General features: G+C 37.7%; 1 protein-coding gene across 1 annotated transcript; it reads right to left on the bottom strand.

The window, feature by feature from the left end:
* Positions 1–329: 329 nt before the first annotated feature.
* On the bottom strand, positions 330–12,477 carry LOC149563518 (protein DETOXIFICATION 33-like). Its single transcript, XM_089826743.1, has 8 exons — positions 12,058–12,477; positions 10,338–10,879; positions 10,162–10,248; positions 2,809–2,865; positions 2,470–2,708; positions 1,317–1,435; positions 1,050–1,136; positions 330–950 (listed from the first exon to the last, which is right to left on the bottom strand). The coding sequence occupies exons 1-8, from the start codon at positions 12,376–12,378 to the stop codon at positions 885–887; spliced, it is 1,518 nt and encodes a 505-aa protein (XP_089682869.1). The 5' UTR covers positions 12,379–12,477; the 3' UTR covers positions 330–884.
* Positions 12,478–13,182: the final 705 nt, after the last annotated feature.

Genomic DNA, 13,182 nt, shown 5'->3' with positions numbered 1-13,182 from the left:
ACAGCAGTAAATTAGTCTTTTACTCATTAATAATTTTGGACAGCATTCACATATAATATTCATTGCACGCTTTACATTGAGGAGATTCCTTCTGTGGACAATATTAAGTTTCAGTCTATTCAAATATAAATAAATAAGCAAAAGTTCAGAATAATTGAATAAATAAAAACAAATCAATATATACGAAAAACAGGTCAATTGAAGTCATTACTAATAATATTTTACTAATAACTCATAACACATAATAAAACTTCATCATACCAAAATGCACAGCAGTATGATAAATGCATGGGAATTTCAAATAACTTCCATCCATGGACTTCAAACCATAAAGAACAATTAAAATTTTAATTTAACTCATTTTTACGACATTAGTAAATTGTCCTTTTTCTTTTAAAGTCCTCTTTATTGAGGTGATTCCCTCATTGACCGATGACAAGAAATGCCTTTTCTCATTACATATGAGTATGGCTACAATTGAATCAACTTGAGACCATGGCTATCCCTCACAACATCAAATTCGTCATAAACCGTATCTGCTTCTTTTTTACTTCCATGATTATTTGGACAAAAACAAGGTGATAAATCATAATCGTTTGCAAATAACCAAAGTGGTTCGGTTGGACTTGAATGTTTCACCAAATACAAAATAATTGCAACCTTAGGTAAGAAGAGCTTGAGCCATGAAAGTAACTAAACAAAAAGTTGCAAAAGAAAAAGGAGAGGATTACACCAATTTAAACTAAAAATGGTTAAAACTCTCGAGCCAGGCCATATAAGCACAATTGCGCATCAGTGAAGCCATGTCACTCCTGTTCTCCTTGTCTCCTTGAGCGATTGGTCCCTTATAAAACTACAAAAATGATTGACTTCTCTACCTCCACTCAACTGTCTGTGATGGGAGCTACTGAACCTCCCCACACCTTAATCCTATCTTCAGCTTCTGAGGCCTGAAAATGAACACAAATACCAATAAGTTTTTCAGTTGAGTGAGAGAAATAAAGAATAATTTTATTTAGAAGTAGAAACTAATATGGATATGATAATACCTCTCTGTTCCAGTCTGTCCTCCATGTGATAAACAAAAGAATAAATGTCTGTAACAATGTTCCACTAATCATGCCACTCCAAATGCCCTGCCAGAAATGCAGTCTCCACTTTTCAGTGATAATATATGCTGTCTAGCAATACAAATAGCACTTAACATATTTTACACCAATATGACATCTACAATTTGTGATATTTGCATGGTGTACTTTCAAACTTGATTAAAAGATGCCACATCTTTTAAGGAAAGATTTGCCCATCACAATCACCTTTGCTCCAAGGTTGAACTTGTATCCCAGAAGAATACCGAGAGGCACCCCAACAATATAGTAGCAACCTATGTTCACATAGGCCACTAGTGCTTGCCACCCTGCTCCCACTGCTACCCCTGAATTTATTTCAACACAAAACACTTTACTTTCTTGAAAGCCTAAAAATGAACCCAAGACATTTAGATAGATTTCACCAAATGAAGTTGAGTTTATATGAATGTCCATGGGTGTCTCATCTACATCAAATATCAATAAATCTTAAATGTGTTATTAGCAGCAAATAATACACATCATAGAAATTGAAGGATCCGCTTAGGATGCAATAGTTACATAGTTTGAAGGGAGAGGCCAGATAACTCTTATGTACCAAATTTTGGATTGAAATGAGGCCACAAAAAAATCGTGCATTAGGTTTATGAAAAAGTTCCCCCCCATCTCCTTGGCAACAAGAAATTATAGACCTGGTTATTTTGTAACCACTAGGGGTAAAGCTTTATTGTGTTTCCTTTAGAACATACTCTACATTTGTTTTTGTCAGGTGCTTATCTAGACATGATTCTTCAGATTAGAAAATTAAATATGATCTGTAAATAGTGGTGGAAGATATATAAACAGAAATTGCATAGAAATAATAGTTTCATTATCTGACAACCAGTAAGCCGTTGCTTTTGCAATAAGTGGAAAACATGTGTCGAACAAAAAGGCTTACAACAACGAACAAAATAATTGAAGCATGACCTTAGAAGTCATCTCTACTGATGGCTCTGTGGCTTTGGTTACTAGGACAACTCTACAATTCATCATGTGCAAAGACTATGGCCTTCTAAGATTATGTTAATAATGAATCAAAGGCAGTTCTATCTTAAGTGAGATACCTAGGTGTTGCACTTTGCAAAACAAATCTCTATCCTGCATTTGTAGCCGGTGATATTCTGTGATTGTTAGGCAAAATTTTAAAACAAAGTTTAGGCTAAGATACTGAATGTTCAACCTAATGGCTTATAGATGATACTATAGTAGTGATAATAACTTCTCATCATAATTTTAACCAAACTGGTTAGTGGAAATAACAACTACTTCACCATAAACAATGCATATGCAGGAACCAATGCCATGAAAATTATAAAAGAGATGTTAAGCTTTTACTGACCTGATAAAACTGGTTGCACACTGTTGAGAAGCATTGTGAGGGCAAGTAAGGTGGATAGGCTGGTTACTGCCGCCATAACAGCTTTACTATCGGTAAAAAGCGCAGGAAAATCATTTTTGGTAAGGAAAACAAGGACCATAAAGAACACGCCTATCACTGTTGAGGTTAAAGTCACCACAACTACAGCGAACTTGGCAACCGAGGGGCGCCCTGCTCCAAGTTCATTAGATACTCTTACACTGCAACAAAGAGTAAAAAATGATATACCCTTTTTTTTAAATCATAGAAGGTGTGGAATTATTTTCAAAAAGGTTAAAACTTCATTGTTTTATTACAGACCTGACAGCAGCATTGAATCCAAGAGCTATCATCACTTCCCATCCATTCAAATTCATGCTGCAAGGAAAACAAAATACAATAGCCAATAAGAGAAATATCTAGCACTTTATGCTTAAATGCAAAAATATCCACAACGGCAATGTATGAATAGTCAAAAGGCCAAAGCAAAACCGGCAGGCAAGCATAACATGAACACAATAAAGGTCAACTAATCCATACAACAAAGAGCCCCAAGTAATATCTAGTAATGTAACAGGGTAAGATGAGGGCACAATGAATTCATCATCCAAAGACCAACTTCCTTGGAATCCGACCAACCAATCAACTATTTGTACCATTCTTATTTTGAACTATTACTGTTAAGACAGAATCATTATACATTATATAGTCCACTGAGTGAGCATTCAGTTAATTAGTACAGGCAATCTTTAAGTTTGGCCACCATTTTCAAAGCTTTGTAAGCAAACTCTTAGATGAGGAAGCTCCCAATTTCCAAACATGGGAAGACTCAACCATTAGATTTGAGAAATTTCGTGCTGCTTTTTCATTATTCTAATCTATGTTAATGGTTCACCCCTGCTATCTTCTGAATCTGGGTACAAGCCGCACTAAGGTCAAATCATAAATTAGTGCAGACAGATCCAGGAGCACCCACCCGCTATGGATTTGTCTGGCTTATCCAAGAGAGATCCAGGAGACCTCACCCACACCAAGGACAGTTTTCTGAGAATACATGACAAAGTTGTAATTGATGACAGCTTTAAATATATTTGGCTTTTCTTAATTGTTTAATGCATTTGATTGTTATGCATTCCTAAGTCTAACAGATGCATTCTAAAGCATTGAATGGCAAAAAAGAAAGTAGATTGCTTAATGGAATTGCAAAACATAAAAATCATTCATTCTTGCCTCTAATTGTTAGATAGAGTAAAGGATTGATCAAGGAAGGTTATAATGTAGTTGATTTGGTATTCTTATGAGCATGCAAAGCCCAATCACTGCCACTATATCCTAAAGGAAGACTTCTAAAGAAGAGGTAGGTTTTCTCGCTTAAAATATTGTTTTATAAATTAAACTCTCTTGTCATGTTTTTGCTTTTTCTATGAATTTATAGCATATGCTATAAATTTTTTAAATTGGTTGGTTTCTAATTATATGTTTTTGTTTTTGTTTTTTCAAATCTATTGTCTATCAACCCAGTTTCCAAAGGGCTTCTGGTAGGGCTGTGAGTTTTAAATCTATTGGCCACTCCACATCAAATCAAAGCCACATTCTCCCGGGTACAAGCTTCAAGCAGTAAGGATTGTGCTTGTATTTGTCATGGGTGCGCTATTAGGGGTTCAAAATCATACAGTTGATTTGAAAGACCAATTGTATCATATAACCTATACAAGACATCAACACTTGCCTTGGAAAGGATTGTGGTTTTGTTTATTTTATGATGTTATGCTACACAAACTGATTACTGCTCCAAATGTGTATCTACTTCTGATTTTTGCTCGAAATTTATAACCAAATCTCCATACAAACACATAAATACAAACCCAAACCATTACTGAAATTGGTCACTTAGATCCTAAACTAATTTACAGATCTCGGTATGTAAATGCTGTTATGTGGAAACACCAATGTCCCGCTCTAATCAGAGGTCTTGTATCTAAAATGATGACGATCAGGCTTCTCACTTTGAATTGTGACAAGTTGGTTGTTAATGTAGATCTTCAAGTGGCAATTGTAGTGATACGGATACCTACTCAACAGTTTGTTAATTATTGTTAGTTGGACAGCTGTTATTTCTGACCCGGAAATAGCAGCACTATTTATGGGTAGCTTAGACAGCTGTTCGTCCTTATCTATGAATAGCGGTTGTATTTATGGGTGGTTTGGACAGCTGTTTGTCCACTTGCCAAAAATTAGTAAATGGTTATTATTTACTAATTTTAGTGATTCCTTTTGGACACTTTGCAACCAATTCTATTATTGGCTGTTGAGTTGTCTTAATCTTAGCCGTTGGTTAGATTTAATCTCGATCGTTGGTTTACCAACAGGAGTAGTATAGAAAGGGGTCATTGGGTTATTTGGACAGAAAGCTTTGCAAGGTTAGCGAAGAAGCTTTGGTGAAACAGTTTGCAGTGTTAGCAAGGGCACAGTGAGGAAGCTTTTGGAGAAGCAGTTTGCAGTGTTAGCAAACAGTCTTGCAGTGTTAGCAAGGAAGCTTTTGGAGAAGCAGTTTGCAGTGTTAGCAAACAGTCTTGCAGTGTTAGGAAGGAAGCTTTTGGAGAAGCAGTTTGCAGTGTTAGCAAACAGTCTTGCAGTGTTAGAAAGAGAGAAGCTTTTGTGAAGCAGTTTGCAATGTTAGCAAACAGTCTTGCAGTGTTAGCAAGGGCACAGGAAGAAGCTTTGGTGAAGCAGTTTGCAGTGTTAGCAAACAGTCTTGCAGTGTTAGCAAGGGCACAAGAGAGAGAAGCTTTTGTGAAGCAGTTTGCAGTGTTAGCAAACAGTCTTGCAGTGTTAGCAAGGGCGCAGTGTTAGCGCAGGGATAGCAGTGAGAAATATCAGCAGGAGAAATTAGGAGGTTGTCGGAGTTCTGCCAGTGTGAGGCAAGGAATTTTGTATCTCTTGATTTGCTGAAGTTTAATATAATTTCTCATCTGTAGAACTGGTTTTCCCTTAGGGGTTTTTCCAGGGACAATTTGTCCGAAAATATTGTGTTGATTCTGTTGCGCATTTCTTTCCGTATTTTAAGTGAAGTTGCAGTTGTGTTATTTTTCGATATTAGCTGAGAATTTGTTTTCAGCAGTTTAATAGTCATTTGTGATAGGAGATTAATAATCAGTGACTGCAATAGTTTGATTTTTCACATGGTATCAGAGCATTGTTAAGGGTAGAAGAGTTTTGCCCTAGGAAAGAAATTTTGATCTCTTTAGATTTATTATTGCTTTAAACCCTTGAGATGGCTTCAGCTGGTTTGAGAGATCAGGATAGATTGGATGGTGCCTCAAATTTTGGTGTCTGGAAGGCCAGAATTTCTTTATTGTTGGAAGAGAATGGTATCAAGGATTATGCTACCAGTGGTGTACCTGTACCAACGGATGCAACACAGCTTGCAGCATATAGGAAGGACGATGCCAAAGCGAGGAGGTTTATCCTTGATGGTGTCAAGGATCATATTGTTCCACATATCTCGGAGCTAGATACAGCAAAGAAGATGTGGGACGCCATTCTAAATCTGTACCAGAATGCTACCACTAACAGGAAGTTGATTCTCAGAGAGAAGCTAAAGAATATCCGGATGAATCAGGGAGAAGACGTCACAAGTTACCTCACCAGGCTCAGACTTGTCAAGGATGAGTTAGCAGCTGTTGGAGATAGCCCTAGTGATGATAAGCTAGTGAGAATAGCCCTATATGGGTTTACTAAACAATGGAGTGTCTTTTTTCAAGTTGTCAGTGGACGAGATACTTTACCGAGTTGGGATCGACTATGGACTGATTTCACTCAGGAGGAGTTTAGACTAAGTCTTGTCAATGGGGCCAACAAGAGTCAGAAAAATGAGGTGGAACAAGAGAACGTTGCCCTAGCGGGTAAAGGGAAAGCAAAGAAGGGATCTAGCAAAGGATCAAATTCACAAAGTGAAAAAAAGAAGAAGGACCTTTCTAAGGTTAAGTGCTTTGGATGTCACGAGTTTGGCCACTATGTCAGTGATTGCCCAGAGAGGAAAAAAGGTAAGAAGCAGGTGGCAGCTTCAGCAAGTGCAGAAGAACTCTCCAGCAGAATGGAAGATGAGTTTGCACTCATAGCTTGTATGGTTAGCTCAACCTCACAGTGTGTTTGGTATATAGATAGTGGGGCGTCATTTCATATGACAGGAGTTAGAGAGTACTTCTCCAGTTACAAGGAGGAGGACACCAACATCCAGATTTCTATGGGAAACTTGTCCAAACTCAACCCTGTTGGGAAAGGGACTATTCAGTTTCAGAGGGAGAATGGAAAGATAATTCCTCTTCATGATGTGTTATATGTGTCGGGCTTAGGTATGAATTTGATTTCTATATCTGTTCTTCAGGATAGGGGGTATAATGTACTCTTTAGAGGGACACATGTGTTGATTAAGCACAAGGATTGGAAATCACCCATAACTATTGGAGTTAGGAGTGGTCGCCTTTATAGATTGCAGTTTGATACTCCTAAGGAACTTATGAGCGACAGTAATCCTAGAGATCTTGGAGAGCTATGGCATAGGAAGATGGGCCATATTCATCATGGAGCACTTAGATTGCTTCGTGAGACAGTGACAGGTGTTCCAGAGGTGAGCACAGAGCATGACGATGTATCTAAGGAGAAGGATGTAGATCCCACTTTATATAGACAGGTGATTGGTTCGCTTATGTATTTGGTCAACACTAGGCCAGATATAGCATTTGCAGTTAACTGTCTTAGTCAATTCATGGTTGAACCAAAGAGAATGCATTGGATAGCGGCTAAGCATGTGCTATGTTACTTGTGTGGTGCAGTCGAGTATGGGATCAGATATGTTCGAGGTGAAGGTATCAGGTTGATAGGCTATACTGACGCAGATTGGGCAGGAAGTACAACAGACAAAAGGAGCACTTCAGGGTGTTGTTTCAGCTTGGGATCAGGAGTTGTATCTTGGTTCAGCAGGAAACAGAAGTCTGTGGCTCTAAGTTCAGCAGAAGCAGAATACATAGCAGCTAGCATGGCGACATGCGAAGCTATATGGCTTCAGAAGTTGTTAGTAGCCTTGTTTGGTCAGAAGGTTGAGACTACTGTGATACATTGTGACAATCAGAGTTGCATCAAGTTGTCTGAGAATCCAGTGTTTCATGATAGGTCTAAACATATAGATATCAGATATCACTTCATTAGAGATTGTGTACAAAGGGGAGTTGTTCGACTACAATACATACCTACAGATGAGCAGGTAGCAGACATTCTGACGAAGGCTTTGGGAAAGGCCAAATTTATCTTCTTCAGAGATAAGATGGGTGTCATGCAGAACAGCTTCCTCGCTAAGAGGGAGTGTTAATTATTGTTAGTTGGACAGCTGTTATTTCTGACCTGGAAATAGCAGCACTATTTATGGGTAGCTTGGACAGCTGTTCGTCCTTATCTATGAATAGCGGTTGTATTTATGGGTGGTTTGGACAGCTGTTTGTCCACTTGCCAAAAATTAGTAAATGGTTATTATTTACTAATTTTAGTGATTCCTTTTGGACACTTTGCAACCAATTCTATTATTGGCTGTTGAGTTGTCTTAATCTTAGCCGTTGGTTAGATTTAATCTCGATCGTTGGTTTACCAACAGGAGTAGTATAGAAAGGGGTCATTGGGTCATTTGGACAGAAAGCTTTGCAAGGTTAGCGAAGAAGCTTTGGTAAAACAGTTTGCAGTGTTAGCAAACAGTCTTGCAGTGTTAGCAAGGGCACAGTGAGGAAGCTTTTGGAGAAGCAGTTTGCAGTGTTAGCAAACAGTCTTGCAGTGTTAGCAAGGAAGCTTTTGGAGAAGCAGTTTGCAGTGTTAGCAAACAGTCTTGCAGTGTTAGCAAGGAAGCTTTTGGAGAAGCAGTTTGCAGTGTTAGCAAACAGTCTTGCAGTGTTAGAAAGAGAGAAGCTTTTGTGAAGCAGTTTGTAGTGTTAGCAAACAGTCTTGCAGTGTTAGCAAGGGCACAGGAAGAAGCTTTGGTGAAGCAGTTTGCAGTGTTAGCAAACAGTCTTGCAGTGTTAGCAAGGGCACAAGAGAGAGAAGCTTTTGTGAAGCAGTTTGCAGTGTTAGCAAGGGCGCAGTGTTAGCGCAGGGATAGCAGTGAGAAATATCAGCAGGAGAAATTAGGAGGTTGTCGGAGTTTTGCCAGTGTGAGGCAAAGAATTTTGTATCTCTTGATTTGCTGAAGTTTAATATAATTTCTCATCTGTAGAACTGGTTTTCCCTTAGGGGTTTTTCCAGGGACAATTTGTCCGAAAATATTGTGTTGATTCTGTTGCGCATTTCTTTCCGTATTTTAAGTGAAGTTGCAGTTGTGTTATTTTTCGATATTAGCTGAGAATTTGTTTTCAGCAGTTTAATAATCATTTGTGATAGGAGATTAATAATCAGTGACTGCAATAGTTTGATTTTTCACACAGTTGAGCAGATGAACTTAAACAAATACATGTTAAGAAGGAACCATATTTGCACAACAAATGGGCGGTCAAGCCAACCAACTTAGGTGTGGAGATAAGGAGACACAATGGAAACTCTCACAAGAAAGCACTTGGTAGAAAATAGAGGAATAACTTTTAATATCTACGGTGAAGGGGACATAAACTAGGTGAAGCAACAAAATGAAACAAACAGAGTTTGAATTGTTTCCTTTGGGGAAATATAGATGCTTGGGGAAATATAGATGTTGGGTGATAAGATAAATAATAGCATATGAGATTGCCCGAGGTGCACTACAAGCATACAGTTAGAGCCAGAGAATGCCCAGGAATCCCATATACCTCTTCTTCAATTATAATCACTAAGTTTCGCTATGCAAGGTAAAAAACTTAGTAAAATCCAGAAAATCTGGGTATTAAATGTTTCACCCCTACCACCCAGCCACTAGGCAAACTAGCAACAAAGGCATCCAAAGCATTTACAACTATATCTGAGGATGTAAAAAAATAGTAGTATTTGCCCACAAAGCTGCTTCAAAGAGAGGATATTTGGATTATTCAGAACAAAATATAATTGGCAAACTAAAAGATTAAAAAAATTAATGAAGAGAAGAAAAAAATTGTTACTCTAGAATTTAGTATTAGACTGTTTCAAAAAAGAATTGCAAACTGGTGTCATTTTTTGGAAAGGTAAAATTCTGCAATCTGTCAATTTTGCTAGTTACATAATATCTATTATAAAACTAAAAATAAAATCTATTTGATATGGATCCCCTAAAATTATTTTCTTATAATTTATTTTTATTTTTATGGAAACAATTATGATTGCTTTAATAGCTTTATGTTCAACTCAAAAGTTATATCTAGAAACTTTGATCAATAAAAACATATATCTAATCATAATGTTTATCTTCTCCTTGACTTCTGCGTATGTGAGAGGCATTCTAATACTATTTAAAACTATAAGACAAAAAGAGCTGTTTTCAGGAGTCCTACTTGTTAAGAAGAAAGAAAAAGGCTTCCAAAAAGCAGATCGTGAAAGATTCCAGTGCATTCTTTGAAGTCTCTAAAATCAAATTGTTTACAAGTGATTATCTGTACATTTTCACATCAGATATCAAAAAGCTTATACCACACATTCATCGATCTGATATTAAAATGGCAAATGCTTGTAGCAGCTCCAAAAAGCTCTTACCAGATAGAAATGGAGTCCACTTCGATTTCTGGATTCGTAAGGTGACCCGTCAACACAATGAGTATCATCAGATACCAAAACTCGAGGCTGCCATAAACACAAATATATCAATCCCAGAAACACATGAATACCCAGAAAATAATTTAATCAGAAACAAGAGCAGATGTAAGACAGACCAGAGCATCACGGCAGAAGCCAAGGAGAGCTTCACAAATGCCCCCAAATCTTTGAAGGCCTGCCATGACAGTCCATTCCATGCACCAGGGCAGCTTCCTGAAACTACATATGCCAGCTGTCCTAACACCACTATCCACCAAGACAAATTCAGAGTAACCGCTGCCCCAACTAAACCCCATCCTAATTTCAAGATAAACAGCCAGCTCAGAAAAATGTGTAGGACTAGGGCTACTGCAGAAATCCATGCCATAGCCATGACCTTGCTCTGAGACTGTAAAAATTTCTGGATGGGAAAATTTAGAGCATATGCAAACAGCTGAGGAAGCATCCATATTGCAAACTTCCCTGCGAGATCTGAAATCTCATCAGACTGCCCAAATAGCTTCAATATTGGGGGTGCGAAAATATAGACAAGGCTCAGAAAGAGGGCTGTGACGCTCAGTATGATCCATGATCTCTGCATATATATTCCCAGCATATGTATCTGCCCTGCTCCGAAGGCCTGGCCACATAGTGTCTCCAATGCACTGCCCATGCCTAGCTGCAATGGGAATCACATTAGTTGAGCTTGGTCAGTTCATTTTCTGCAGAGACCAATCCATCCAAAAACATGTGGAAAAATTTTTGCACAAATATACCATTCTTTCAGGCCTAATGTAAGAATAAGATTCCTACAGAGCTTGGAAATTTTCTCACCGATAAAATGAATCATATGAAAGGCATAAGAACAATCATCTAAAGATGTGAGCACAATTTGAATCCACATGTTAGAACAATCAACCAAACATTAGATCGCAATTATCCACAACAGCATTCATTCAAAGATGCAGGCACAATTTGAATCCACATATTAGAACAATCAACCAAATATTAGATCGCAGTTATCCACGACGGCATCGATTTAAAGATGCGGGCACAATTTGAATCCACCACAAATACGGAGAGAGAAAAATCTCCAGCAATTTTATTTTAAAAATCTCCAGCCACAGAAACACATTACACAGTGCTAGTATCTTTGAAGAGTCGTGTGGAAAAATAAGTAAACGTTAACGGGTCTTAAAGAGGAATCTGGCCTACAGAGATTCCTTAACTTTCATGTGATACCGAATTGTAATGCCTTTGAAATGATCTTTTAGAAAAATGCCAATCCATTTCAGTATGTGCTGAACAGAAACCTGGACTGGAAATAATTCGGCTCATATTCCCCGGGTATAAAGATTTATATTCTTCTTTACCATAGTCTGCATTAATCAATGGTAGAATAGCTAATACCCAGATTGAGAAAACCATGAACAGGCACAAAGAACGTTACTCAAAAGATTGGCCAATAAACAGCTGGAGAAAGTCATGATAACAAAGAACAAATTGATACCTTATTATTCAAAGAAACTGATATTGTATCATTCAAAGAAACTGTATCAAGCCCAGCTTGAGAAGATCAGTCAAACGAGAATAGTTCCCATTACAGGAGGCCTTACCAAGAATGTAGAAGCTTCACTAATTCATACACTAAACCCAAAACTATAGTAGTTAGATCCCAATGCATGGAATTCTGAATCATGGCAATCAACAAAACCATGGAGAAATTCATGTTAAGACTAAATATCGTTCAACAACGCAAAAGGTACATATACGTTGACAAATTCTGCAGCCCAATTTAGCAAAAGACCTTGAAACCCAATTTAAAAACATACAGAATCAACTCATTGTTTTGCTTACCATGGTTCCGAAAGCCAGTCCAGCTATGACAGAGTTCTCAATAGCCACAGCAGCGAGCTCAATGGTGCCCAAATGGCCGGTGAAGGTCTGGGTGATGGCTCCAAGAGAATATTGGCAAATTGCCGTGAATATTGCAGGCCCAGCAATGTACCAGAGCTTCTTGGATTCAATCCAGCTCTCTTTAGCGAGCTCATGGGGATTGCAAAGAGAAGGGATTTCAGGGGAAAGATCATCACTGGTGTAAGTCCATGTCGGTTCATTGTTGGGCTTCTGCCCTGCTTCTCTATTTAACAGAGGCAATCTCGGACCCCCTTCCTCCATTCTTAGGCATTCACTGAGCTCTCAATCACAGAAGATCACGAATTCATATTGTTCCTGAACTTCCCTATTCAATGCGAAAATGAAATGAAAATTTGACACAAATCTCCCAGTGACTAGGTAGGTTGAACGTATGGTGTACAATCCTTTCCGAATATTAGTTGTTTATGTTGAATCATTGTAAATGTAAGGGCAACTTTGAGCAACTTTGTGATTAAATGCTATTTACACTCAACTTAGGGCCCTCAATGGAGCACGACAGCTTTGACCGTGCGAAGGGATGAGTTCCGTTCCATAACTAATTCTAAACAAAGCTGTATGGAAAATATGTTCAGACTTGTTTATCGCCCAATGGGTAAAATTATTTTTCTATTATCGATGATGGCATGTTGACCATAATTTGATATTTTTTTGGGGAAGGCTAAGTGAAAATGGATGTTTATCTATAATCGTTTGTCACACTCAGTGAGATTGTTGTTGGTTTAGTAAATTTTGGTAGATAATATGTCTACGTCTATGTCTATAATCATTCTTTAGTAAAGTGAAATATTAGTAAAAATTTGAAGAATTTTTTTTCCCCTTTCAAATGATTTTTCTTAGACTGATTTAGATGTAGTTAATTTAAATATAGGTGTATATTAATTTTTTTTATAAATAGATAAAGAAACATAAATAAGAATTATAATAGTATGTTTTTTAAATCAACGTTTCAGATCATATGATGTGATCTATCATTGTGTTCTCTATCTTTCATCATGATGGATCAGAGAGTGTGATTCATAACATTGATGCAAAATAACAGTGACA

This window comes from Cupressus sempervirens, chromosome 4 (genome assembly GCF_028749045.1).
Source record: "Cupressus sempervirens isolate cs-2001-9-10 chromosome 4, ASM2874904v1, whole genome shotgun sequence".
Classification (NCBI taxonomy): Eukaryota; Viridiplantae; Streptophyta; class Pinopsida; order Cupressales; family Cupressaceae; genus Cupressus; species Cupressus sempervirens.
This window is presented reverse-complemented; position numbering and strand designations above follow the sequence as displayed.

Excerpts from the sequence above, each read along its gene's own strand:
- LOC149563518 (XM_089826743.1), bottom strand. The coding sequence starts at position 12,378 with ATGGAGGAAGGGGGTCCGAGATTGCCTCTGTTAAATAGAGAAGCAGGG. Across the intron at positions 10,880-12,057 it reads GACTGGCTTTCGGAACCATG|CTAGGCATGGGCAGTGCATT; the intron begins GTAAGCAAAACA and ends TTCCCATTGCAG. Across the intron at positions 2,709-2,808 it reads GGATTCAATGCTGCTGTCAG|TGTAAGAGTATCTAATGAAC; the intron begins GTCTGTAATAAA and ends TCTTTGTTGCAG.